Source organism: Chanodichthys erythropterus, chromosome 9 (assembly GCF_024489055.1).
Source record: "Chanodichthys erythropterus isolate Z2021 chromosome 9, ASM2448905v1, whole genome shotgun sequence".
NCBI lineage: Eukaryota > Metazoa > Chordata > Actinopteri > Cypriniformes > Xenocyprididae > Chanodichthys > Chanodichthys erythropterus.
Genome location: NC_090229.1, coordinates 35,138,260 through 35,159,835, shown reverse-complemented (window position 1 = coordinate 35,159,835; position 21,576 = coordinate 35,138,260). Strand labels below are relative to the sequence as shown.

The 21,576-nt window shown below is 35.6% G+C and overlaps 1 protein-coding gene across 4 annotated transcripts in view; it reads left to right on the top strand.

Moving 5' to 3' along the window:
• Nucleotides 1–21,576, top strand: part of egr3 (early growth response 3) — a 173,950-nt gene that overhangs the window by 49,461 nt on the left and 102,913 nt on the right. For 3 of the 4 annotated variants that reach the window (XM_067395444.1, XM_067395445.1, XM_067395446.1), the window contains one exon: nucleotides 2,875–2,973. In XM_067395444.1, coding sequence (XP_067251545.1) covers nucleotides 2,875–2,973 — 99 coding nt within the window. Of the gene's footprint in view, nucleotides 1–2,874; nucleotides 2,974–6,051; nucleotides 6,146–21,576 lie in introns of those variants that run through there. The other variant, XM_067395448.1, reaches the window with a different exon arrangement.

Here is a 21,576-nt window from a genome sequence, read left to right as displayed (position 1 = left end):
TTGTCTAGCTTTAACTAGTAAGTAAATGCTAAATGTAAATGCTAACTTGCTAATTGGAAACATTTAACATATACAGAAACTTCTAAATTAGCATAGCTAAACATTAAACACTACTAAATCTCCCACTTAACATTAATCTTGCATCAAAAAAAAAACAAAGAAACAAAAAAACATTGTATAACACTTAATTTTAGAATTTACTCTCCCTTTTGAGTGTCATGGCAAAGCATGCTGGGAAATATAAATCCCAGCCCAGATTCAGTTAAATTTAAGTTTGTCTAAATTAAAAGAAACAAGTTCATAAAACTCAAAACAATGAAACAATTAAGATTACTTAAAATGTGTCAATTTTGTGAACTCAAAAGAAAAGAAAGTTCTAAATACTCAAAGTTAATTTGATTAATTTAAGTTTGCCTTTACTCAAGCCAATTAATTATTAGGGTTTACAGTGTAAGAGCGATCAAGCAATTGAGATTTCCTATATATTATGTATCACCCAAAGTGAGTATACTGTATCTATGCGGACATACTTTTATATCAAACTTTATTTAAAGAGCTTGGCGATAATATAGGTACATTTTGCAACAAAATAAATAAATAAAATCAGACAATTAGAATTTGCTATATAGTGTATATCTTTTTAAGGGAATGTACATGTTTTGGCAGATACAGTATATATCTAACATTATTTATAGATCTGTGACAATACAGTTTATATTTTTGCAACAATATAAACAATCACTAAGATTTGCTATATAGTATATATTGTTTTATGTGAGTATACTGTAAGTATGCAGGTAATGTAGGATGTACTATATATCTATCTTTATGTAGTGTAGCATTAAAATCTGGACATTAAAATCTTGAGATTTATTTAAGTGCTGGATTAACAAGTACTAATCATTCATTCACCTCCAAAGGTTTGTTTGTTTCATCTGCTCTTCATCATGGCGGATAAGAACTGGAATCGCATTTTCAGCAACAGGTCTGAGGAGGGTGGTTAATCTGTCCACAGGGGGGTCAGATCAGTGCGATCCAGTCAGGGTTTACCGTGACAGCCCGTGGAGGAGGCAGCATTGTTCTGGCTGTTTGAATATTGCCTGGAGCTGCTATCACTTAAACTTAAACATCATCCGATTATTAGGCTTATGGTTGTTTGAGCTTATTGCTTTGTGTCAGGTGAGCAAAGGATTTAGGCTGTAGAGACCTTCGAATATCGGGGATTTTTAATTCCGTGCTTTAGTTGCTTAAACATAGGCTTGTCTGATTAAATTGTCTTGAGGCTGCAGATGAAATGAGAAAAACTCTTTTCTTGGACTGGCAACATCTAAACAACAACAACAACAACAAAACAAATAAATTAAACAAATGTCCTCTGTTTAATTTAAAGCTTCTTTTATTTAATGTATACTAATTTATGTGTGATGTGTAATTTTGGTCCTTTTACTTTTAAATGCATCACTATTGTTTGTTTTTTATGATAATTGTTTCATAATTGATTAACTTTTAGTAATTGAATTGAACTCTGCAACACTGACATGGATATTGAAGTGAATTGAAACAGCCCTGAACTAAATTGAGCTAAATAATGACACTGTTTTTAATTGAATTTGTTTCATAATGAATGAATTTTACAACATTAATCACTGCAATCTTCCTGTTTATTAATGTGAGGCTGCTTTGAGACCATCTGTATTGTATAAAGCGCTATATAAATAAATGTCACTTGACTTGATCATTTGTAATCATTTTGGCATTTTTTGTCATTAATTTCCCTTTTTTGGAAATACCATATTGCATTGTTTAACTTTATACTGTGTTTTACTTATTCTTCTTCTAAGTCTTGATGTTGTGGGGAGGAGCTATTGTTGCATGGCAACAATCGTGATTGACAGTACTGTTTTCTTGAGAGAGGCGTATAATAATAACGCTATCATATGGTCTGGCAGATTTTGGGCTCCTCACCAGGGATGACAAATGTGCTCACGCAATAATTCAATCTGCTCTCCCAGTTCTTCAACTTTAAGGGGACTTGCGAAGATGAGTAGTTGGAGCAATTAAGTTGGTCAGTCATTGTTAATGTGTAGCACCCAAAATATGTGCCAGGTTGTTTATGGAGAAGTGTTTTTATGAGAGAGAGAGAGAGAGAGAGAAAGGGAGAAAGTAAAGAAAACTTTGCAGACAGATTGTGATTTGGTGAATGTGTGAGAATGGAAGGTTGCCTGAGAATATCAGTAACTAATTAAAGTTTTCTTCCGTACGTCACTTGCTAAAGATGCTGGGTTCTCAGAAATAGTTAAAGCACCTGATGTTTCTAAAGGAAATCGCTGAAGGAAAGGAAAGCTCATATCCATGTTGATGAGAACAAAAAGCAGAAACGTATGTATTATTTTTAATACATAATTATTAGTACATTACTATCAAGGATGTAACCATGATAATCAGTTTGTGAAAAAAGCAAATTGATTAGCTGTTTTTGTGGTAGTTATGGCCCTGAGTATTATCTCATCATATATCATATCACATCATATATCTCAAATCATATATCCCATATATTATATATCATATATCATATCATATATCTCACATATCATATCATATCTTGCATATCACATATCTATATATCATAACAATCATACATCAATCATATCATATCATATCATGTATATATCATATCATATCATATATATCTTGCATATCATATATCATATCTCATATATTATATACCATATCATATCTCTCGCATATCATATATATATTGCATATCATATCTCGCATATCATATTTCATACTGACAAAACTCATTCTGAATGGTTAATGTGAAGTTCTGAAGTCAAATATTTGTTCTTTATTTATTTCCTTCTTTCTGTCTAGGAGAAGAAATACACTTTATTAATGGTGGACCCAGATGCTCCAAGTCGTAAGAAACCCTCTCGTGCTTACTGGAGACATTGGTTACTGGCTGACATTAAGGTACGTCACATCTCCCAAAAACGACTTTGAAATGCTGTGTCACTCTAATTTCGAAGTTGTACAAACCTGTTACTTCCTTGAGGGTTATAACCTCTGTGACTTCATGAATGTTCTTCTTTGATATGATGACTCTTCAAGCCATTTAATATAAGTCAATACATATATATATATATATATATATATATATATATATATATATATATATATATATATATATATATATATATATATATATATATATATATATATATATATATATATATATATATATATATATATATATATATATATATATATAATCTGAATATTACCAGGAACAAAGCCTTAAAATAAAGGTTGCTTAAAGCAGAGCTTTGGCACGGACAATCCTGGACATAATGTGCAAAGCAAAAGGTGTCAGAAACACTTTGGTGGGCAAACAATTCCTGGATCGCGTGGACCGTATCTGCACCTTCCATGTGCTTCACACTTGTGCTGCGTTTCCGATGAGTTACATAATTACTGAGTAAAAATATCATGTTAGTCATCAGCGCTCCGCTCCGGCGGGATCTAGAGGCAGATTCATCAGGCTGTGTATGGGGACGCCGTGTTTAAACAACCGGGGATGAGACTCACTTTAATTGCTCAATATTAAGTCAATATTCTTTCATCCGCTCTTAATCTTGCAGGCTATTTTTTTTTATTTTTTTTTTTTTTTTTATATATATGTACTTTCTTTCTTTCTCGGATTTTCTTGCTGTGGTCCTATTGGTTCACAGGGGAGCCCATTGATTTCAATAAAGTTTGTAACTAGAAACTTAAAAAAACAAGGTACCAAAAATTAAGTTTTGATGAATGACATTCCTGACGTTCAAGATTTTCTGTTTGGAAATGTTTGTGGCAGTCATGTGGGCGAATGGCTCTCCTGTGTAACGGGAATGATTGCTCGTCAGTTCTGCTTCAGACAGAGTGGAACAAGAGAACTACAGATGGGAAAGAGGAGTACTGTAACATTGTTCTCTTTGTTTCTTTTTTTACACCTTGTACTGGAAGAGTCACATTAAGTTTCCATTGAAGATGTCATATTAATTAATTAATTTTCTTACATTTACATTAAAGCCCTGTCCATTCCTTCCATTTACATTCAAAGGATCAGTTAAATTCACATGGCTTTTTCTTCTTTGGAACACAAAAGGAGAAATTAAGCAGAATGTTCATGCTGCTGTTTCATTCACAATGATAGTGACAGTGGCTGTCAAGCTAGAAAAAAAAGAACAAATTCTCAAATTCTCAAAACTGATAGTGCCATAACAGCTGTCTGTATGTCTTTTGAGGTCAGATAGTCATTTTTATTGAGGAAAAGGCAGACATTTAAGTTATTTACTGATAATGTTTTGTGTAGCTCTCAAATCTCATTCATATTTCCACATAAATATGACACGACATATGTCATGCCAGGTTTGACCTCAGTAATGGCAATGTCGTTGGTTTTGAGCAGTGTTATTTAATATTATTTAAATGAGATTTAATTAGATTTTTCAGTCATTTAGCTTTATTTTTTTTTATATGCTTTGTACTTTTTCTCAGCTTTTTTATATTTACATTTAGTTTTAATTAATTTACTTAAACTTTGACATTAAATTAGTTAATTTGAAGCACACAGTTGAAGTCTTCAACTAATGAGCAACTAGTGTTCAAATAATATTTATATTTACTTTAATTTTCTGCTTTATTTCAATTAACAAAAAACTATTGTAGTAGTTTTAGTTTTATTTAAAGGGATAGTTCACCCCAAAAATGAAAATTTTGTCTTCATTTCCTCATCCTCAAGTTGTTCCAAACCTGTATGAATTTCTTTCTTCTGCTGAACACAAAAGAACCCACACAGCAGGAGACTCCTAGGCGGATCCGCATTCAAGTCGCCAAACCCACGTGACTGTCACATTCGTTTTGGCGCCGGCCAGAGGATCAGCTCCGCCTCCAGGCGGCGCCGTAAATTCTACTGTCAATCAGCGAATCCTGAGCGGACCCGTGTCGGATCTGCAGACGCGCACGCGCCTTTACTGTAACGGTTGTATCAATTTGCAGGTCCCAAACCGACCCGCCACGGAGGTAAGGTTTTAATCGCAGATGCTGAGCGGATGCAGCGCGGAGCCACGGCGGGTCCGCGATCCGCCTTCGTTCCGGATCCGTCACTGCACGCAAGTAGACGGGTCCGTTCACGGATACGTTCCGGAAGTTCTTTTGCTGTGAGGGAAGATATTTTGAAGAATGACAGTAACCAAACAGTTGATGGGTGCCATTGACTTCCATATATATATATATTTTTTTTTCCATACTGTAAAAGTCAATGGAGCCCTTGGCCTGTTTGGTTACCCATATTTTTCAAAATATCTTTTTTTTGTCTTCAGCAGAAGAAAGAAACAACTTGGAACAACTTGAGGGCGAGGAAATTATGACAGAATTTCATTTTTGGGTAAAATATCCCTTTAACAATAATAATAATTTGGAGTGCCAAATGCAATATAAAAATCACACAAATTAGATGTATTTGACATCTTTATTGTATTTTTTTTTTTTTTTTTGAAGCTTCACAGCCCCAGTCCTTATTTATTTTCATTGTATGGAAAAGAGCAGCTTACACATTCTGCCTTTCGTGCTGCAAACTAAAAAGGTAAGAAGCCATGCGAGTTTGAAAAGGCATAACGGTGTGCAAATGATGACATAATTCTCTTTTTTTGGGTGAACTATTCCTTTAATTCTACCATTTCATTGTGGTTTCGTGACAGGATATCTATAATATACCACTAAGGACAATCCTGCGGCTACAAAAAGCATCACCACTTTTTTTTTGCAGGCGTTTTACTCGTAAATCTCGATACAAATACATTTGCTAAAAGCAGCATATGATCATAGTCACTGAAAGCGAGGCCATCTTCGGCGTTAGCTCAGCCCTGCCCTCCTCTCCTGTTATTCTCTGTCTCACAGAGATGAGCCTCCTCCCCGTCTGGCCAGGCGACACATTGTGAATAAACAAATGTATTTCAGGTGCTCAGACAGACAACCTCTCAATACCCTGTCACTGTGTGGGCGGCGGCATGCCGCCTGTCTGCTCCCTGATTGGCTGTCTCGTTGTGCTGTGTGTATGATGAGGGGCCGTGGTTGGTCAGAGGTTTAATGAGGCTGGTGGGAGGTGAGTAATTGCCGCGGTGACTTCCTCTAACCTCGCTGAAGTTATAATAACATCCCGTGTGAATGTGTGGAATTATCTGTCCTGGAATACTCCTGGGCTTCAGACTGAAGCAGGTGCCACACAAATGAACAATTCCCCTCTCATTCCAACACCTTATTTAGAAATCTACCCTGTAATTCCTTTTTTTAGAAATTAAATTACAACCCTGATTTGGCTTGTTACTCCCCCATACAAGCAAACGTAATGTCTTTTGTGTATTGCATGCAAACACGATAGGAGAGCAAAAGTTGTTTTTCATTTTCACTCTTCCATCCAAACTCATATTGGAGAACACATTTTATTTCAGTTTTGGTTTCCATGCTAAATTGACTTTGACTCATGAGATGTCTAAAGTAAAAATGAAGGTGCATTAAAAGCAAAAAAAAAAAAAAACTCACATAATGAACTTCAGTGTGTAATTTAACTATATATGTATGTATTAAAACTTTTTCCTCTGTTTACAGAAAAATAGCACAACTTTATTAGCTACTGATGAATGTTAGCGCAGGGAACAGGTTTTCTTATCAAGTACTGGAAATGTATTAAATTAAGCTTTTATTACAACATGAGTAGACAATCATATTTCTTGAAATATATCATAATAAGTTTGAAAATAAGTTGTTTTTTTTAAATAAGTTTTTCTTTCTAAATTTTTCTCATCACAATGAAAACGTTTCACATTCAGAAGCTTAATTCAGTGCTTCCTAGTTTTAAGTGTCCACTTCCTGAATGATTAAACCAAATATGGCACAATAAGATTCTTGCAACATGCATTTTTGAGACACAACATCAACTGGTAACACTTTATTTTCTTTTTTACACGTTACATGTACTTACTATAGTATTTACAGTAAATTATTAATAAGTGCATGCAACTAAACCTAAACCAAACCCTGTTCCTAACCCTATAGTAAGTACATGTTGTTAATTAATATTGCTCAGTACTTAAATGTAGCAAGGACAACCCTCCAATTCAAATCACAGCAAATACATTTTAAAATTTCAAAAATTAATCAAGTTTAAAGGGCACCTATTATGCAAAATTCACTTTTACATGGTGTTTGACAATAAATGTGTGTTGGCAGTGTGTGAGCAAAACCACCCTAGAATGAGAAAAATCCACCCAGTGGTTTTTTTACAATCTCAATAATTCATAAGCACTGTCTCAGAACGCCCTGTTCTAAGATTGCTCTCACTGTGACGTAGAATTGCGCTAAGCCCCACCCACATGGTTTGATTGACAATCTGGTTTTGGCATAGACCCCGCCGTCGGTGATCTGTCAATCATCCTCCATTGTTTCAACGACAGCCGGTAATGTCTCCTAAGAAACATAAGTGTTCTGTTGTGGGATGTAATAATGAATATAGTAGTTTTCACTTACTTCCGACATCAGAGCCACTGAAAACGCAGTGGATGGATTTTATTTACGAAGGTAAGGCGCCACTCAAAATTCCAAAATACGTTTATGTTTGCGCGAATCATTTTTTGACTGACTATTTTGAGAACGAGGGTCAATTCAAAGCAGGTCTTGCTTCAAAGTTAATCCTCAAGTGTGGATCGTTGCCTACTGTTCGCAATCCAACGTCACCTCCAGAAGAAGTAAGTGTATTTAATGTTTTTTGAGCAAATAGTCATTTCAGTCGATGTCAGCCAATTCAATAACAAATGCGTCTAAAGTTGTTGTTGTCGTCGTAGAATGTCTGTGTATATAATTTAAACCTTGTTTGTATAATGTGTATCTAACGTACTTAGCAAACGTTATCACAGTATTTGTGTTTGTAGTTTCAAAAAAATGCGCGAACGTTATCACAGTGTGTGTGTGTGTGTGTGTGTGTTTGTGTGTGTGTTGCACATCCATAATTGCAAAGGGGACACGATTAAAACTCTATAAGTACATAAATGTATCAATTAACCATTCAGAGACGTCCTGCTCCATTCTCAATTGTGTTTCTTCTGCCGGAGTCTCTTCATCATCTGGGTCTGATTCCGGTTCAAACATGTACGGCTGAATGCCATACAAAACAGCGGGTCTCTCACTCTCAGCCATTCTGCTTCTACCGACTGTTTATTGCCATCGGTATGCAAGTTACGCCCTCATCCAAAGGCAGGGCGGGGATATGCAGCTCATTTATATTTAAGGTGGTACACACCAAAACAGCTCTTTTTAAAACAGGCCCCAAAAATGACATTTTCAAATAGTTATAATAAATTAACTGTGGGGTATTTTGTGCTGAAAATTCACAAATACATTCTGGGGACACCCAAGACCAATATTACATCTTGTAAAAAGGGGCATAATAGGTGCCCTTTAACATTATTCAAAATACATACTCAGTGGCGGATACAATCTTTGATATTTGTTCACTCAAATCTAGTCCTACGTATCATGACGGACATGAATACAGACTTGAATTACAGCTGCTCAGCGCAATTTAACAGTCAAAATCCAGTCATTTCAATTGTGTTCAATCCATGTGAGTTTCATGTGAAGGCAAAAAAGTTCCCCACACAGATTTTGCTTGTGTTCAAGTTGGTAACATGAATACATCATGCTGACCAACATAAAGCAGCTTGGCTTGAAAGTGACTTATTTGTGAGTTATGCTTCATGCTTATTGACAATAGACAAAAGAGCTTTTTTGCCAAATTTTGCCAAATTTTTCACCAATGTCACTGCACCTTTAGTGTTCGAAAAATTTCCGCCTGTCTGACGATAAAATGGGGGGAAAAAATCCTCTATACTTACATTGAAAGAGCAATGCAATGTATTCAAAACCTCTCAGAAGGTCTTAGTATCCACATATCCACATAGAAATGACCAACACTCTTAAAAATAATGGTTCTTCATGGTTCTTCTTGGCATCAATGGTTCCATGAAAAACCATCCATGGAACCTTTTCAGTTGCACAAAAAGGTTCTTTATAGTGGATAAAGGTTCTTCTCACTAAGAAAAAAATAGTTCTTTTTAAAGAACTGTTTACTGTAAGGTTCTTTGGGGAATCTAAAATGGTTCTTCTATTGCATCTCTGCAAAAAAACTTAAAAAAAAAAAAAAAATTGGAACCTTTATTTTTAAGAGTGTAGCAACTACCTACAATAAGCGCCTTTTGTGTGGACAAGCACCATCTCATTCAAAATCTCTTTCATTCAGTGATTCATTCACCTCCTTTGCCTGACATAAAATTATCTGTGTATTCTCTTGAATGTAATGTCTTATACAGTCCTGTGTTAATTAGTGATTTTGTCATCAGCGCTCATACAAGTTTTGCCTCGACCTTTGTCTGTCTGAAGGAGGTATTTCTAACACTTTATTGGAACCATATTTAGTTTGTCATTTCCTCTGTTTGGCAGCATGTGTGCAGATGGACCCTTCCTCCCGTACCGCTGCCAACTCGCCACTCGCAGTCAGTCGCCATCTCCAGTCACCACTCGAGATTTCTGGCACTCGTCGCAAACCAGAGAGCTCACTCCACACATTTGTGTCATTGTGCTGAACATATCTCCCTCAGTAACACATCATCTTATGCTCTTCGGCTCTTCAGCCAACAGTTTCCATGCAACCGTTATCCGCTCGGGTACTTGAACTGTTCCTGGCTCAGGCCTGACCAGTCCTGCTTTTCTCCGACCAACCATTCATGCCTCTCAAGATCCTGTTAACTGTTGTCTGGGACTTTCATGAGAGCTCTTGCCTGGCGTGATTGACTCAAGGCTTTGGATTGTCACTTTGTGTACAAGATCATGATTATACTTCTTGTAGTTTTTGACTTTATCACGCATTTTGTTCATTTTGTTTTTTTTTTTCAATACAAGCCACATCTCTCTGTGTGCTTGTTACCGCAAGCTTCTCTAATGCTTGTTGCCCTAGTATTAGCATGAATGATAGAGACATGTGCTATTACTTTTCTGAACAGTCAGACTTACAAAATGTCCTAACCAGACGCGACATGGTTTGACACTGACACACAATAAAAAGTCTACAAGTTAACCAGAGTTTTTATCCTGACCAGCCGTGACAGCTATATGCTTGTGAGTGCAAGTCAACAGTGCACTTGCACAGAGAGCTCTGCCCACATACTCTTCTGATTGGCTGTGATTTGTGATTGATTTTGTCTTGTCTGATGTTAACAGACAAATTGCTTGTCACTGGAACTTGTGTCGCAAATGGTTGGGACAAGCTGTTACCATTTTATCTGGGCAGACAATATAGTGGGCAAACAAATCCCTAGTCTCACATTATAGGAGGAACCTGAGTCATATAATCAAGGAACTTTGGGTGCAGCAGGCGCAATGATATTACGCACCACCTGTGACCTTGCACAGGGTGCGTGCCTTGCAACCGTGGAGACATTTGTGAGAGGCGCTGCGTAATATCATTGCGCCTGCTGCACCCAAGGTACGGCAGCGAAATTCCTTGATTATTATTATTATGGAGTGAAAGTATAGTTCCTAGCAATATCGGCCTAGAAAATCACAACTTTTCATTTTCCGTTGGTCTTGGTACACGATGTAACTACAGAAGAGTCAAGTTTTAAATACGAAAAATATCAAAACTCTTTGGTCAATTTTTTGAGCGAGATGCTATTGGTCTAATCAGATTCAATGAACTTTGCTAAGCTATGCTAAAAGTGGTACCGACAGACCCGGAGATCGGCTAAATGGATTCGAAAATGGTAAAACTCAACTGTTTAACTCTAGGGGAGCTGGAAAATGAGCCTATTTTCAGAAAAAGTGGAGTGTTCCTTTAATACTAATATAAAGAAGGAACAACACAAGGTGTAATATGACATTTACAAATCTGTTAAGAAAAAAAAAAAATAAGAAGAAGTATTTATTAAAATTCAAAGAGAATTCTGAAAATGTAAAATTTATGGTTTTTCACTGTAAATTATAAGATGACTCAAAAACTACATTTAAAGGGGTCATGAACTGCGTTGTTTTATTGTTTTATAATGTTTCCTGGGGTGCACTTATAATGTTAGTATGCTTTTTACATCCAAAATTGTCATAATTTATAAATAAAAGGCATTTTTCCTACCCTGATTTTAGACCTCTGGTTTGAACGCTCTGTTTTAAGGGACGTGTCTGCTGTGAAACTTCATTGTAAACGTCCACTGCCGTGATTGGCTAACATCTTTCCATTTGAAATAGCCAAGTATTACTCTCTCGAAAACGTTTAGCGCGTTTTTACTATTACAGCTCTCAATGTTAACTAATCGTGAAAAGTGTTGCATTACATTTAGATCTATGGCATTATTTTTAGATCGTGGCATGAAAGGTTGCAGTGATGAACATTGTAGCTGATCACAGACATGTTGTTGAGCGCATGAAAGCAGTGATCTTGTCAATCCAACTCAGTTTCTAACAAACGCTTTCATCTTCACTAACAGTGCAAACGCGATATAACTAAAATATTTGTTGAATAAAATGGGAGTTTTGCACGTCAGTCACTGATAAACTCGCACTGTTTGATTGACAGCTTCAGCACGCGCTGCTCCAACGATTGCAAAGGGAGCATTCTTTGAGCTTTCTTTATATAATTTAATCACTAAATAACTGATTATTTTCATCCTACTAAGAGAAACAACGCAAGTTGACATTTAGTCACAGGTTTGATTTACTGACACACAGACAAAGAACATCTGACTGTAAATGAATCATTACATATCAGATCAGGCATTAGAATTAACACAGTTACTTACACGTTGCATTACTGTCGAGTCCAGGCACTGCACAATATTTTGTAATCCTCAACGGCATGTTTATTGCTTGGTACCTAGAACTGGTTTAGCACATTGTAGGCCTATGTTACTTAGGCTACCTATTCTATTGCATGTCATGTGCGAATCGGTGGGCGGGGCTAAACAGGCAGGGATGAAGTAGGCATTGATCTTCTTCTGCAGAGGCGGTGCTTGCTGCCCTTTGACGTCATAGATCCCCACTTTGTAAATCCTGTCATTTGCTGGGTCTGGTGTCAATTAAAGCTTTTATTGGACTAACAAGGAAGTTTTCAGCTCAAAAACTTAAAGGATACTCTTAAAGTATGATGACCTCTTATATGTCAAAAGTTAGATTTCTCAGTTCGTCACCCCTAACGGTATTTTCATGAAAAATTACATGAAATGTCCCATTATATTTGTTACAGTTTTTCATTGTATAAAGTTAGGGAACTTACCAATAACTAATTATCAAGTTTTTTACCATAGCATTTTTACAGCCTTCTATTGTTTTTACAATGTAGATATTTTTTGTTAAGCAACCACTCAGCAAACAACACTAATGGCTAAACTTTGATAACCATATTATCGTTGTAAGAGAGAGAGGAAAAAAAAAAATCCAGTTCTACTATAGGCTATTTACACAGTGGACGCCTGTTGATTTCACGTTTAAGGAAGCTGATGCAGATTGAATTGGTAATGAAGTTATTAATTCTGTTGGAGCAGATGGTGATGGAAGAGGGGAATGGGGAGCTGAAATGCCCCTGTAGCTCACCACTCAGCCCGCCTGACCCATTCTGTCTCTCAATTCCCTCCTGCTCATGGAATACTACCAAAAAACAATCCCCGAACAGCTTGTTCTGCCTCAAACGGACTCTTCCTCCAGATCACAACGCTCCTATGTCTTGCTCTGTCTGATTTCAGTATCTCTCGCTCTCTCTTTCTCTGCACATAAAAGCGGATGTTTTTGTTTGCTCTGCTAACAGAAACAAAAGGTAGAGTCATTAGCAATAGAGAATAGTTTGCTTATGTAAATAAAGCACTAGGTGAAAAATCCTTATTTACTTTTAACCCTAATAGTCCACCCACAGATTGCAATATCACATCACCCAAGAGCTGCTGGTGAATCAAATAATTATTAACTGTAATCTTGCACAGGAGTTTTGCCAAATTACAATTATTATTTTAAAACGCTTGAATTGATTTCATTCAAGTTCTCTTCCATTGCATTTTCTTAATCAGTATTTTTTTTTTCTTGATTGCCAGTAAAAAATATTTAACCCTTTAGCATTCCTAAGTTCTCTTTTTGAAAGGTATTTGTACCACGGGTGGTATAAATTATTTACTTTGAAAAATTAAAAGATTTTAAGAAGTGCTTTAAATAATAATATGTTGAAAATTTTAATAAATACTGTAAAAAAATATACAGTAAGTATAAAATATATTATTTATTTTCAGATGCAACTTGCTTTTGTTTTTTTTTTTGTTTTTTTTTAATCTAATGCAAAATGAACCAGACATTTTATGTATGACTTAAATGTTTAAATATATAATTTTGGGGACCAGTGTAGCTGTGTGGGCCTGACTGCTTGTCATTGCCAGTGTTTTTCCTATCATAAGGTCCAAACTGACCCTGACACACCCGCATGTGCTCATCTCTCTCTCACACAAGTGTATGTGAGTCTCAGTCACAATGGATCATTTTGAGAATTCATGCTAATCGCTAACAGGCAGATATTAAAGGAATGTTGTGGGTTCAATACAAGTTTAACTCAGTCATCACCATTTCCCCTTTCCAGAAGAGGGCGGAGCTTTAACAGCTTGCGCTTCGGTTGCTCAACAACAACAAAGCTGGAGAATCTCACGCAGCCAAAATGAGGATTGTCAGTAACGGTGTTCAGCCTTACATTGTTCAAACCGGAGTCGACACTGATGGAGAGACTCAGGAAGAAGTTACAACTTTTAGAATGAAACTGGACGTTTCTGAATGGTTAGTGGATAAATGTATGTAGTTGCTGTGGAGTTGATTCAACTCATCCACTAGCATGTGCCGTCATGTTCATCTTTTGTGCAAACCTATTGAACTGACCCTCGTTTGTGAAGCAGTCTGGCGTAAAATGACGGCATGTTAACAACACTCTACTACAACAGCTCTTCCTCTTCTCTAAAGCAGCCCAACATGGCCTCTCCCCCTTCGTTGCATGTTCTCGGGGGCGGGGTTATATAAATTTTAGGGTTAGTGATGCCACCAACCCGGGAAGAAGCTTGTTGTAGTTCCTACCAGCCATTTGTTGTAGTCCTTAAACTGAGAACTCTGTAAAAGAAAATATCTCCATTTGCATTGAATTTTGAGCGTCATAACTTTGCAGATATTGTTTATGCTCAAACAGCAACATTACACACTAACTAAAGTTAAGAAAAGTGAAACAATAATCACGGACCCCTTTAAGTAAAATTTGTGGTGAGGCAAGATGTAGTGAGACTAACAAAGCAGTACACATTAAAATGTAAAAAAGGTCCATCGTCAATAGTGCAGCGATGTATAAGGCACAGCTAATACAAGTCATTTTCTAACCAAATAGCTTTCTTATGGTCAGCATGATGAATTCACGTGACCAACTTGAACCTGAAATCTGCATGGGGAAATCTTTCGCCCTTGCACAAAATTCCTGATCAAGTAGATTCCTACTGGATATTGTCTGTGAAAATTTGCTGAACAGCAAAAAAATATGACCACACTTTTAGTTAGTTTAGGCCCATTCACACCGAGAATGATAACTATAAAGATAACGATAACTTTATTACCGTCCACTTCAGATCCTTGGTGTTAACAGGACTTTAGGGCTATGCTTAGCTCATATGATAACCTTTCTAACTGAAAATGCTGTCCATAAATTGCCGTCCATAGCGTCTCATTTAGGCGGTCCAGATAACCTTCTTCGAACTATGAAGTATTAATAGACTGTTAGGGTTAGGGTTCAGGTTAGAATAAGATGATGTGTAGTTGCCAGTTCACAACGTCTGTTGGGGAGCATCAAAATAAAGTGTTAGCAGATATTAAGCAGACAGTCTACTAAAACTCTAATGACTGGTAACTGACCTGCAGTTACAAAGTTACTTATAGTTAGTAGTAGAGCTGCACAATTCTGGATAAATTGAGAAGAAGAGATCACTATTCTCCCATGATTCTGAATAGACAACTAAACAAAATAACATGTAATTTATTAGAGGTTCTAACAAAATAATTAATTTGAATTCTTATTATTTAATCATTTTTAAATCGGTTTGAACTGATTTTTCAAGGACTTCACCTGTTTCATTACTAGATGAATCAGCATTTTTGAATGAATCTCTTGAATGAATGATTCAATGACAAATACATTCTTTGAGTAACTTGTCGCCACCTACTGGTGTAACAATATAATTAATACAATCTTTATTTGAAGCGACAAGGTATTTTCAGGCGATTTACTTGAGGACTATCATAGACATCAGTGTTTATATCCAAACTATAAACTTTCATCCCAGTACTTCTGTGATAATTTGAATGATTGTAATACAGAAATATTGATACTGTGTGGTTGAAAAGACTGTTTGTAAAGCTGTTTCATACTTACACATGACAACTGCTTCCTCTGGGTCAATGGTCGGTCCTGGAGTTTTGCTTCCAGAAGTTTAATAGACAGAGACAAATTGTGGTCATTTATGGATAAAATTGCATGGGTGTTTGAATTGAGATTAATTAATCGTGCAGGTCTATTTCGTAGAATGTATAAAACAGACTATTGAAATAAAGCGTTACTGCAATTTCTATAATTTCTAATTAGACCAGATTATGCAATAAAAAGTTTTGTGTGTGTGTGTGTGTGATGGAGGCATGAGGTACTGGTGGGAAATACCTCAGCATTCAGCCACTTTAAAGCAGCATGACTCTCAGGAGAGAACACACTTTTACAGACAGAGAAACTATTGTAATACTCTCAGAACAGCTGTGTGTGTTTCTCAGTTTTGTGCAGTCTTTCGAGTGCCTGTTGGGACGCTCGGCTCTGCCTGTACTGCATGTCCTTTGACTGCTGATTGGATTATATTTCTTTCCCTCAGAGGACTGCGCTTTTCTGGAAGTCAGCGTGTCAAGCGCAAGTGTTTTCTTCTCTCCCTGTGTGTTTATGTGTGCATCCACGCTTAGCTGAAGAAGCTGTTAAGCTCTGTAAGTGACTCCCGGCCTCTTTAGGGTCAATAAGACAGCAAATCTGTAGGAGTTTGTTATGCCAAGGCAGAGCAGAAACTGTTTTATTATTGTTTAACTGAAAACAGTTTAAGGTCTCAGGAGCCAGCAGTGTGTTATTGTCTTGAGAGATGTTTTTGTCCCATTGCATGTGTTTGTGTCAGACTTGACTTTCTGTTTTTAGATTTTAAAAGTCAACATTGAATGGCATTCCTAAACCATTTTACTTCTAAATTTCTGGGTGATAGTCTTTATACCATTTATCAGTTAGATTTTTATATATATATATATATATATATATATATATATATATATATATATATATATAGCTTATTTCAAGCTGTATAAAGTTATGTGGTGTTCAACTCTCATTAATATAATCATTAATTGTAATTCATAAACAACTTTTTAAATAGTTTTTGGAGAGTTGAACACCACATAACTGTATACAGCTTGAACTAAGCTTGCCTTATCATAAAAAGGTCAAATTATGTGATATTTTAAGAGACTTTTTGTCCTCAACACACAGTCTTCAGGGGTCCTCTCTGTGATAGGAGTGGGCAATATACTGGTAGACACAATTAACAGGTAGAGATTTGTGCACTGGTAAAGATTTTGGACTTTTCACGTGACATTGCCATGCTGTGGCATCATGAATGTTTATTATTTGCTTATGTTTATAGCATTGCTGTTTAAAAACAAGTGACTTTAAACCATTGAAGCACAATAAACAGTGAAAGAGAATTAATTTCAGGATATGTACGCACTGTGAGATGGTTTCTGAGCGCCGTCTGAGAGACGCTCACACATGAAGCCGCTGCTCATAGAGCGCGAGTACTGAACTGTTTTTTTTTTTTGCCGCCTTATTGGGTTCACTGCTCCTGACTGAATCACTTTTGTAATTTTAATAAGAATAAATTTGTATTTAATTTGCACAGTGAAAACTATTCAGTGTTTTTTGTATTTATTGTGCCCTATCATACACCCGGTGCAATGTGACACCAGGCACGACACAAGTGTTTTTTGTTAGTTTCAGCCTATATATATATATATATATATATATATATATATATATATATTAATTATAAATATATTGTGATAGTTATTTATGCTTTAAGGCATTTTATGATATCAAAATTCGTGAAATACGAAATACACTTCACTTTTTTTCTAAGAAATAATAATAAAATATTAGCCAACTGCTACTAATTAATTCTTTAATTTTTTTTTTTTTTTTTAAATCATTTAATGAGGCTTTCTTTCTCCATTATGATATCAGGACCAGTTGTACCACCCATACATTTTTTACTTTATGCCCACAAAATGAATTTTAATTTTAAAAAATAAATAATTTTTATCATAGGAGTGTATATAGAAGTATAGTCAGTGTACACTACCGTTCAACAGTTCGTGGTCAGTAAATGTTTTTGAAAGAAGAGTCTTATGTTTGCATTACTCCAGTCTTCAGTGTCACATGATCCTTCAGAAATCATTCTAATATATTGATTTGCTGCTCAAGAGACATCTTTTCTTAATATTATTAGTTTAAAATGATTGTACTGCTTAATGGAGTGTTAAAAGTGTATTGTTTTTTTTTCTTAGAAATTTGAACAGTGTTCATTTAAAATAGAAATATTTGCAACATTATAAATGTCTTTAACATCATTTTGATCAATGCAATGCATCTTTGCTGAATAAAAGTGTCATTTTTTTTTTTCAAAAAAAAACAAAAACATTTACTGACTCCAAACCTTTGAACGGTACAATACAGTACAGTATGTGTGAACTGCATTTTGTTAATGCATTTTTGATTAATAGATCCAGACAAAAAATGTGAGTGTCATGCCATTAACACATTAACAAATATCATGTGGTTTTTTTGTGCTATCAATTTTTCTTTGTCGTGTGACTGTATTATTGGGGAGCGGAAATAGGGGTCAGATTTCTGTGCTTCAGGTTACAGCAATGCCTATAAATGGCTATTGGTTAACATTATTTTGATGAACGATTATAAAGACTGTGGGGTAACATATCCACTGTTCAGTAAGACCTTCACAATAACATCAAGAACGTGTATTAAGGCAGTAAATAGGGTCAATCTGCTTTTTTCGCTCCATTTGATGTGTTATTGTGTCCAGGGAGCTCATGTGTACCATGTAATTTCCCACAATCCAGCTGAGTTTGACAGACATTTCTCCTCAGGTAGTTCTCAATCATGACTATTTACTCTCTAAGGACCCGTTTCAGACTCAAAAAAACCCGACAACAACAACAACTGTTATTTAGAATTACTCCTCTATTGTACACTTAGACAACTGTTCTTTTTTCTCCTGCCGCACTTTTTTCTCTGTTTCCCATGTCTGTGAGCCTCACACCTTGTCGGGGAAACATCTGTGCGGGGAGCGTGACGGCTGGGGGGGCATATGGGGCGCAGGTACCGGAGTGCATCTCATCCCCGTTAATGATGAGTGTTGCTGCCCTTTCTCTCAGCTACCCGAGACACCGTTCGCCGCCACTGGTCCGCTCACTTCTCCGCGAACGCCCAACCCGACAGATTTACCGACATATGCAGGGCTTGTTGTTTTCGAAGTAGTTCATTTGCAGACGTGTGCTGCTAACCTTACAAGCCACCTGTATCTTTCCGAGAGACGGTGGGCGCAGCGCAGGAGCGTGGCGAAGTCTGTTTTTCTTCCTTTTTTGTCTAATGTGATTTTAATTCCATATTTAGAGGATATGCAGATGTGTGAGGTCGTGATGTGTTTGTGAGGTTTTTCCAGAGCTGTGAAAATGAAATGCTCGTCAACATGTCGACATCCATCACTCTCTCTGCAATCTCTCGGTTGTGTCTTAATTAAGATTCGTTAGTCTTAGTGTATCCCAGTGAGCTCCTGGTGAATTGCATCACATTAAGACCCTGTCAGAGGTTCTTGAATGATTAATTTGAGAACTTATTCAACAAATATTTATTTTCCTCTTCCCTTACAGTTATAGGTTTCACTGTATTTTAGTATTATCTTTTTTTTTTTCTTTATTAGAAGTAAGTCATTTAACATGTACAGTGTGTTGGTCTAGATTAGGGGTTCCCAGTCCTGTTCCTAGAGCTCTAACTACCAGATCCATCCCTGATCCAAGTGCTCCTGAAGGTCTTGATTGGCTGTTTCAGTTGTGTTTGATCAGGGATAGAGCTGAACTTTTCAGGTAGTGGATCTCTAGGAAAAGGATTGGGCAGCCCTGGTCTAGACAGATATTCTCCACATATCTCAAATTCTCTTCAACCAATCAGAAAGTCTGCAGATGAATGCATATTACGACCTGGTTAACAAGAACTTACATTTGAGTATGCATAATTTGTATCCTAAATTTTTATAATGACCTCAAGTCTCTGAAAACAAAGGAAGAATATTTTCAAATCAAATTTCACAAAATACAGTGCAAGCAAACCTCACTTTTTTAAAGTCCCCTTGAAATCAAAATTTAATTTTTTTAGCTTTTAGTATGAATAAGTTAGCCTTAAGGTTATGAATAAACAAAACAATGAAAAAATTCATATTTAAGAAATATAAGCATTCAAAACTTAGTCTCTCACTTCTGCTAAAATGGATCACAGATTTTCATCACATCGCACTTCAGCTTCTCGCCAGATTTTCTGTCCAATCAAATGCTCTCTAGAATCTGAAGTCCCGCCCCTCCTACACTACACTGAAACTGTGGCTGAAATCGTTTGTTCACATATTTACTAGTTTCTACATGGTGAATGGCAAATAGTGCACTAGAGAATAGGGAACGATTCAGAGAGTGTAAATATGCTTTCCTTTGACGCGAATGGAATCCGTTTTCATCACGTGAACCGCCACAGCACAAGCAGTCTGCTCCGATCCAGAGACACGAGAGTACACAGAGTACACATATGAGAGAATCATATCCGCAGGCCGCGAGTCGGCACAGACCACAAAATGTATCTGACCCATTTGAATTCTACACAGAATGCTGTATTTTAAAGTGATATACTGTAGAGGGCACTAGGAGGAGAAACGGTTAGACATTAGATGGAAACGGAGGTTTTACCGAGTTTAACGGCTCTGGTCGAGCTGTGGTATAAACTAAACGCTATTGGCTATTTTAAAAAGGGGGTGGGGCTGTGCGATATGTCCCGCCCTGTCTTCCTGTTTCAGTTGAAATTACATCAACATTGAATAATGCTGCGCTTTCCAACACACTTCAGCAGGCCTTTAAAAAAAAAAAAATATCCTGTTTAATATTGTGTAGTTCAACAGTCAACAGTAACTGTGATGAAAACGACTAAATAATATTAATATAAATAATGAATACATTCATTATTAAATGATTAAATCTTAAATTCAAAACTCAAACTTTATATGTACTCTTTCTTTCATAAATTACAATATATCACAAAATATTAAATAAAGAAAAACTCAAGCTTTAATTCAGAGCTTAAATTGTTTAAGCATTTTCTTTTCATACATAAATTACAATAAAACACTAAATAAATAAATATTTAATTCAGAGCTCAAACTTACCCTTTTTAATTTCTTAAATAAATTACAATATAACTCAATAAATAAATAAATAAATAAATATAATAAAATACATTTAAAAAAATAATTCAGAGCTTTTTAACCTTTTTTAGTAATACAATATAACAAGAAAATAAATACAAATAAATAAATAAACTTTTAGCTCAAACTTTTTTAATTTATGTACTCTTTCTTACATAAATTACAAAATATTAAATAAATAAAAACTTGAAGTTTAATTCAGAGCTTAAACTTTTTAGCCTTTTTTGTTTCTTTAAATTACAATATAACACAATAAATAAATAAATAGATAAAATTTCAAGCTTTAAGTCACAGCTCAAACTTTTTAACTTTTTTCTTTTTTAGTAAATAAACAATATAACAAGAAAATAAATAAATAAATACACTTTTTTCAAATTTATGTACTCTTTCTTACATAAATTACAATATATCACAAAATATTTAATAAATGAATAAATAAATAAAAATCAAACTAAATAAACAAAAACTTTTTTCTTTCTTGCATAAACTACAATATAACACAATAAATAAATAAATGGATAAAACTCGAATTAATTCAGAGCTCAAACTTTTTAACCTTTATCCTTTCTTAAATAAATTACAATGTAATAAGAAAATAAATAAATAAATAAAGAAATATAAATATATAAAATTCAATATTTAATTCAGAGCTCAAACTTTTTAACCTTTATTAATCTTTCTTACATAAATCACACAATATATTTCAATTTTAGGAAATGCTGTTTATGTATAATAGTGCTGGATTGCTTCCCCCCGTATGTTTTCGCTCAGATGTGTCTATTTATGCTGTGTCCCTATTGGATAACGGGAGCAGAGCTGACAATAGGTCTTTAACATGTGAGGCCATCTGGAGCTGCTGGTGGAGGGAGGGGGGTCA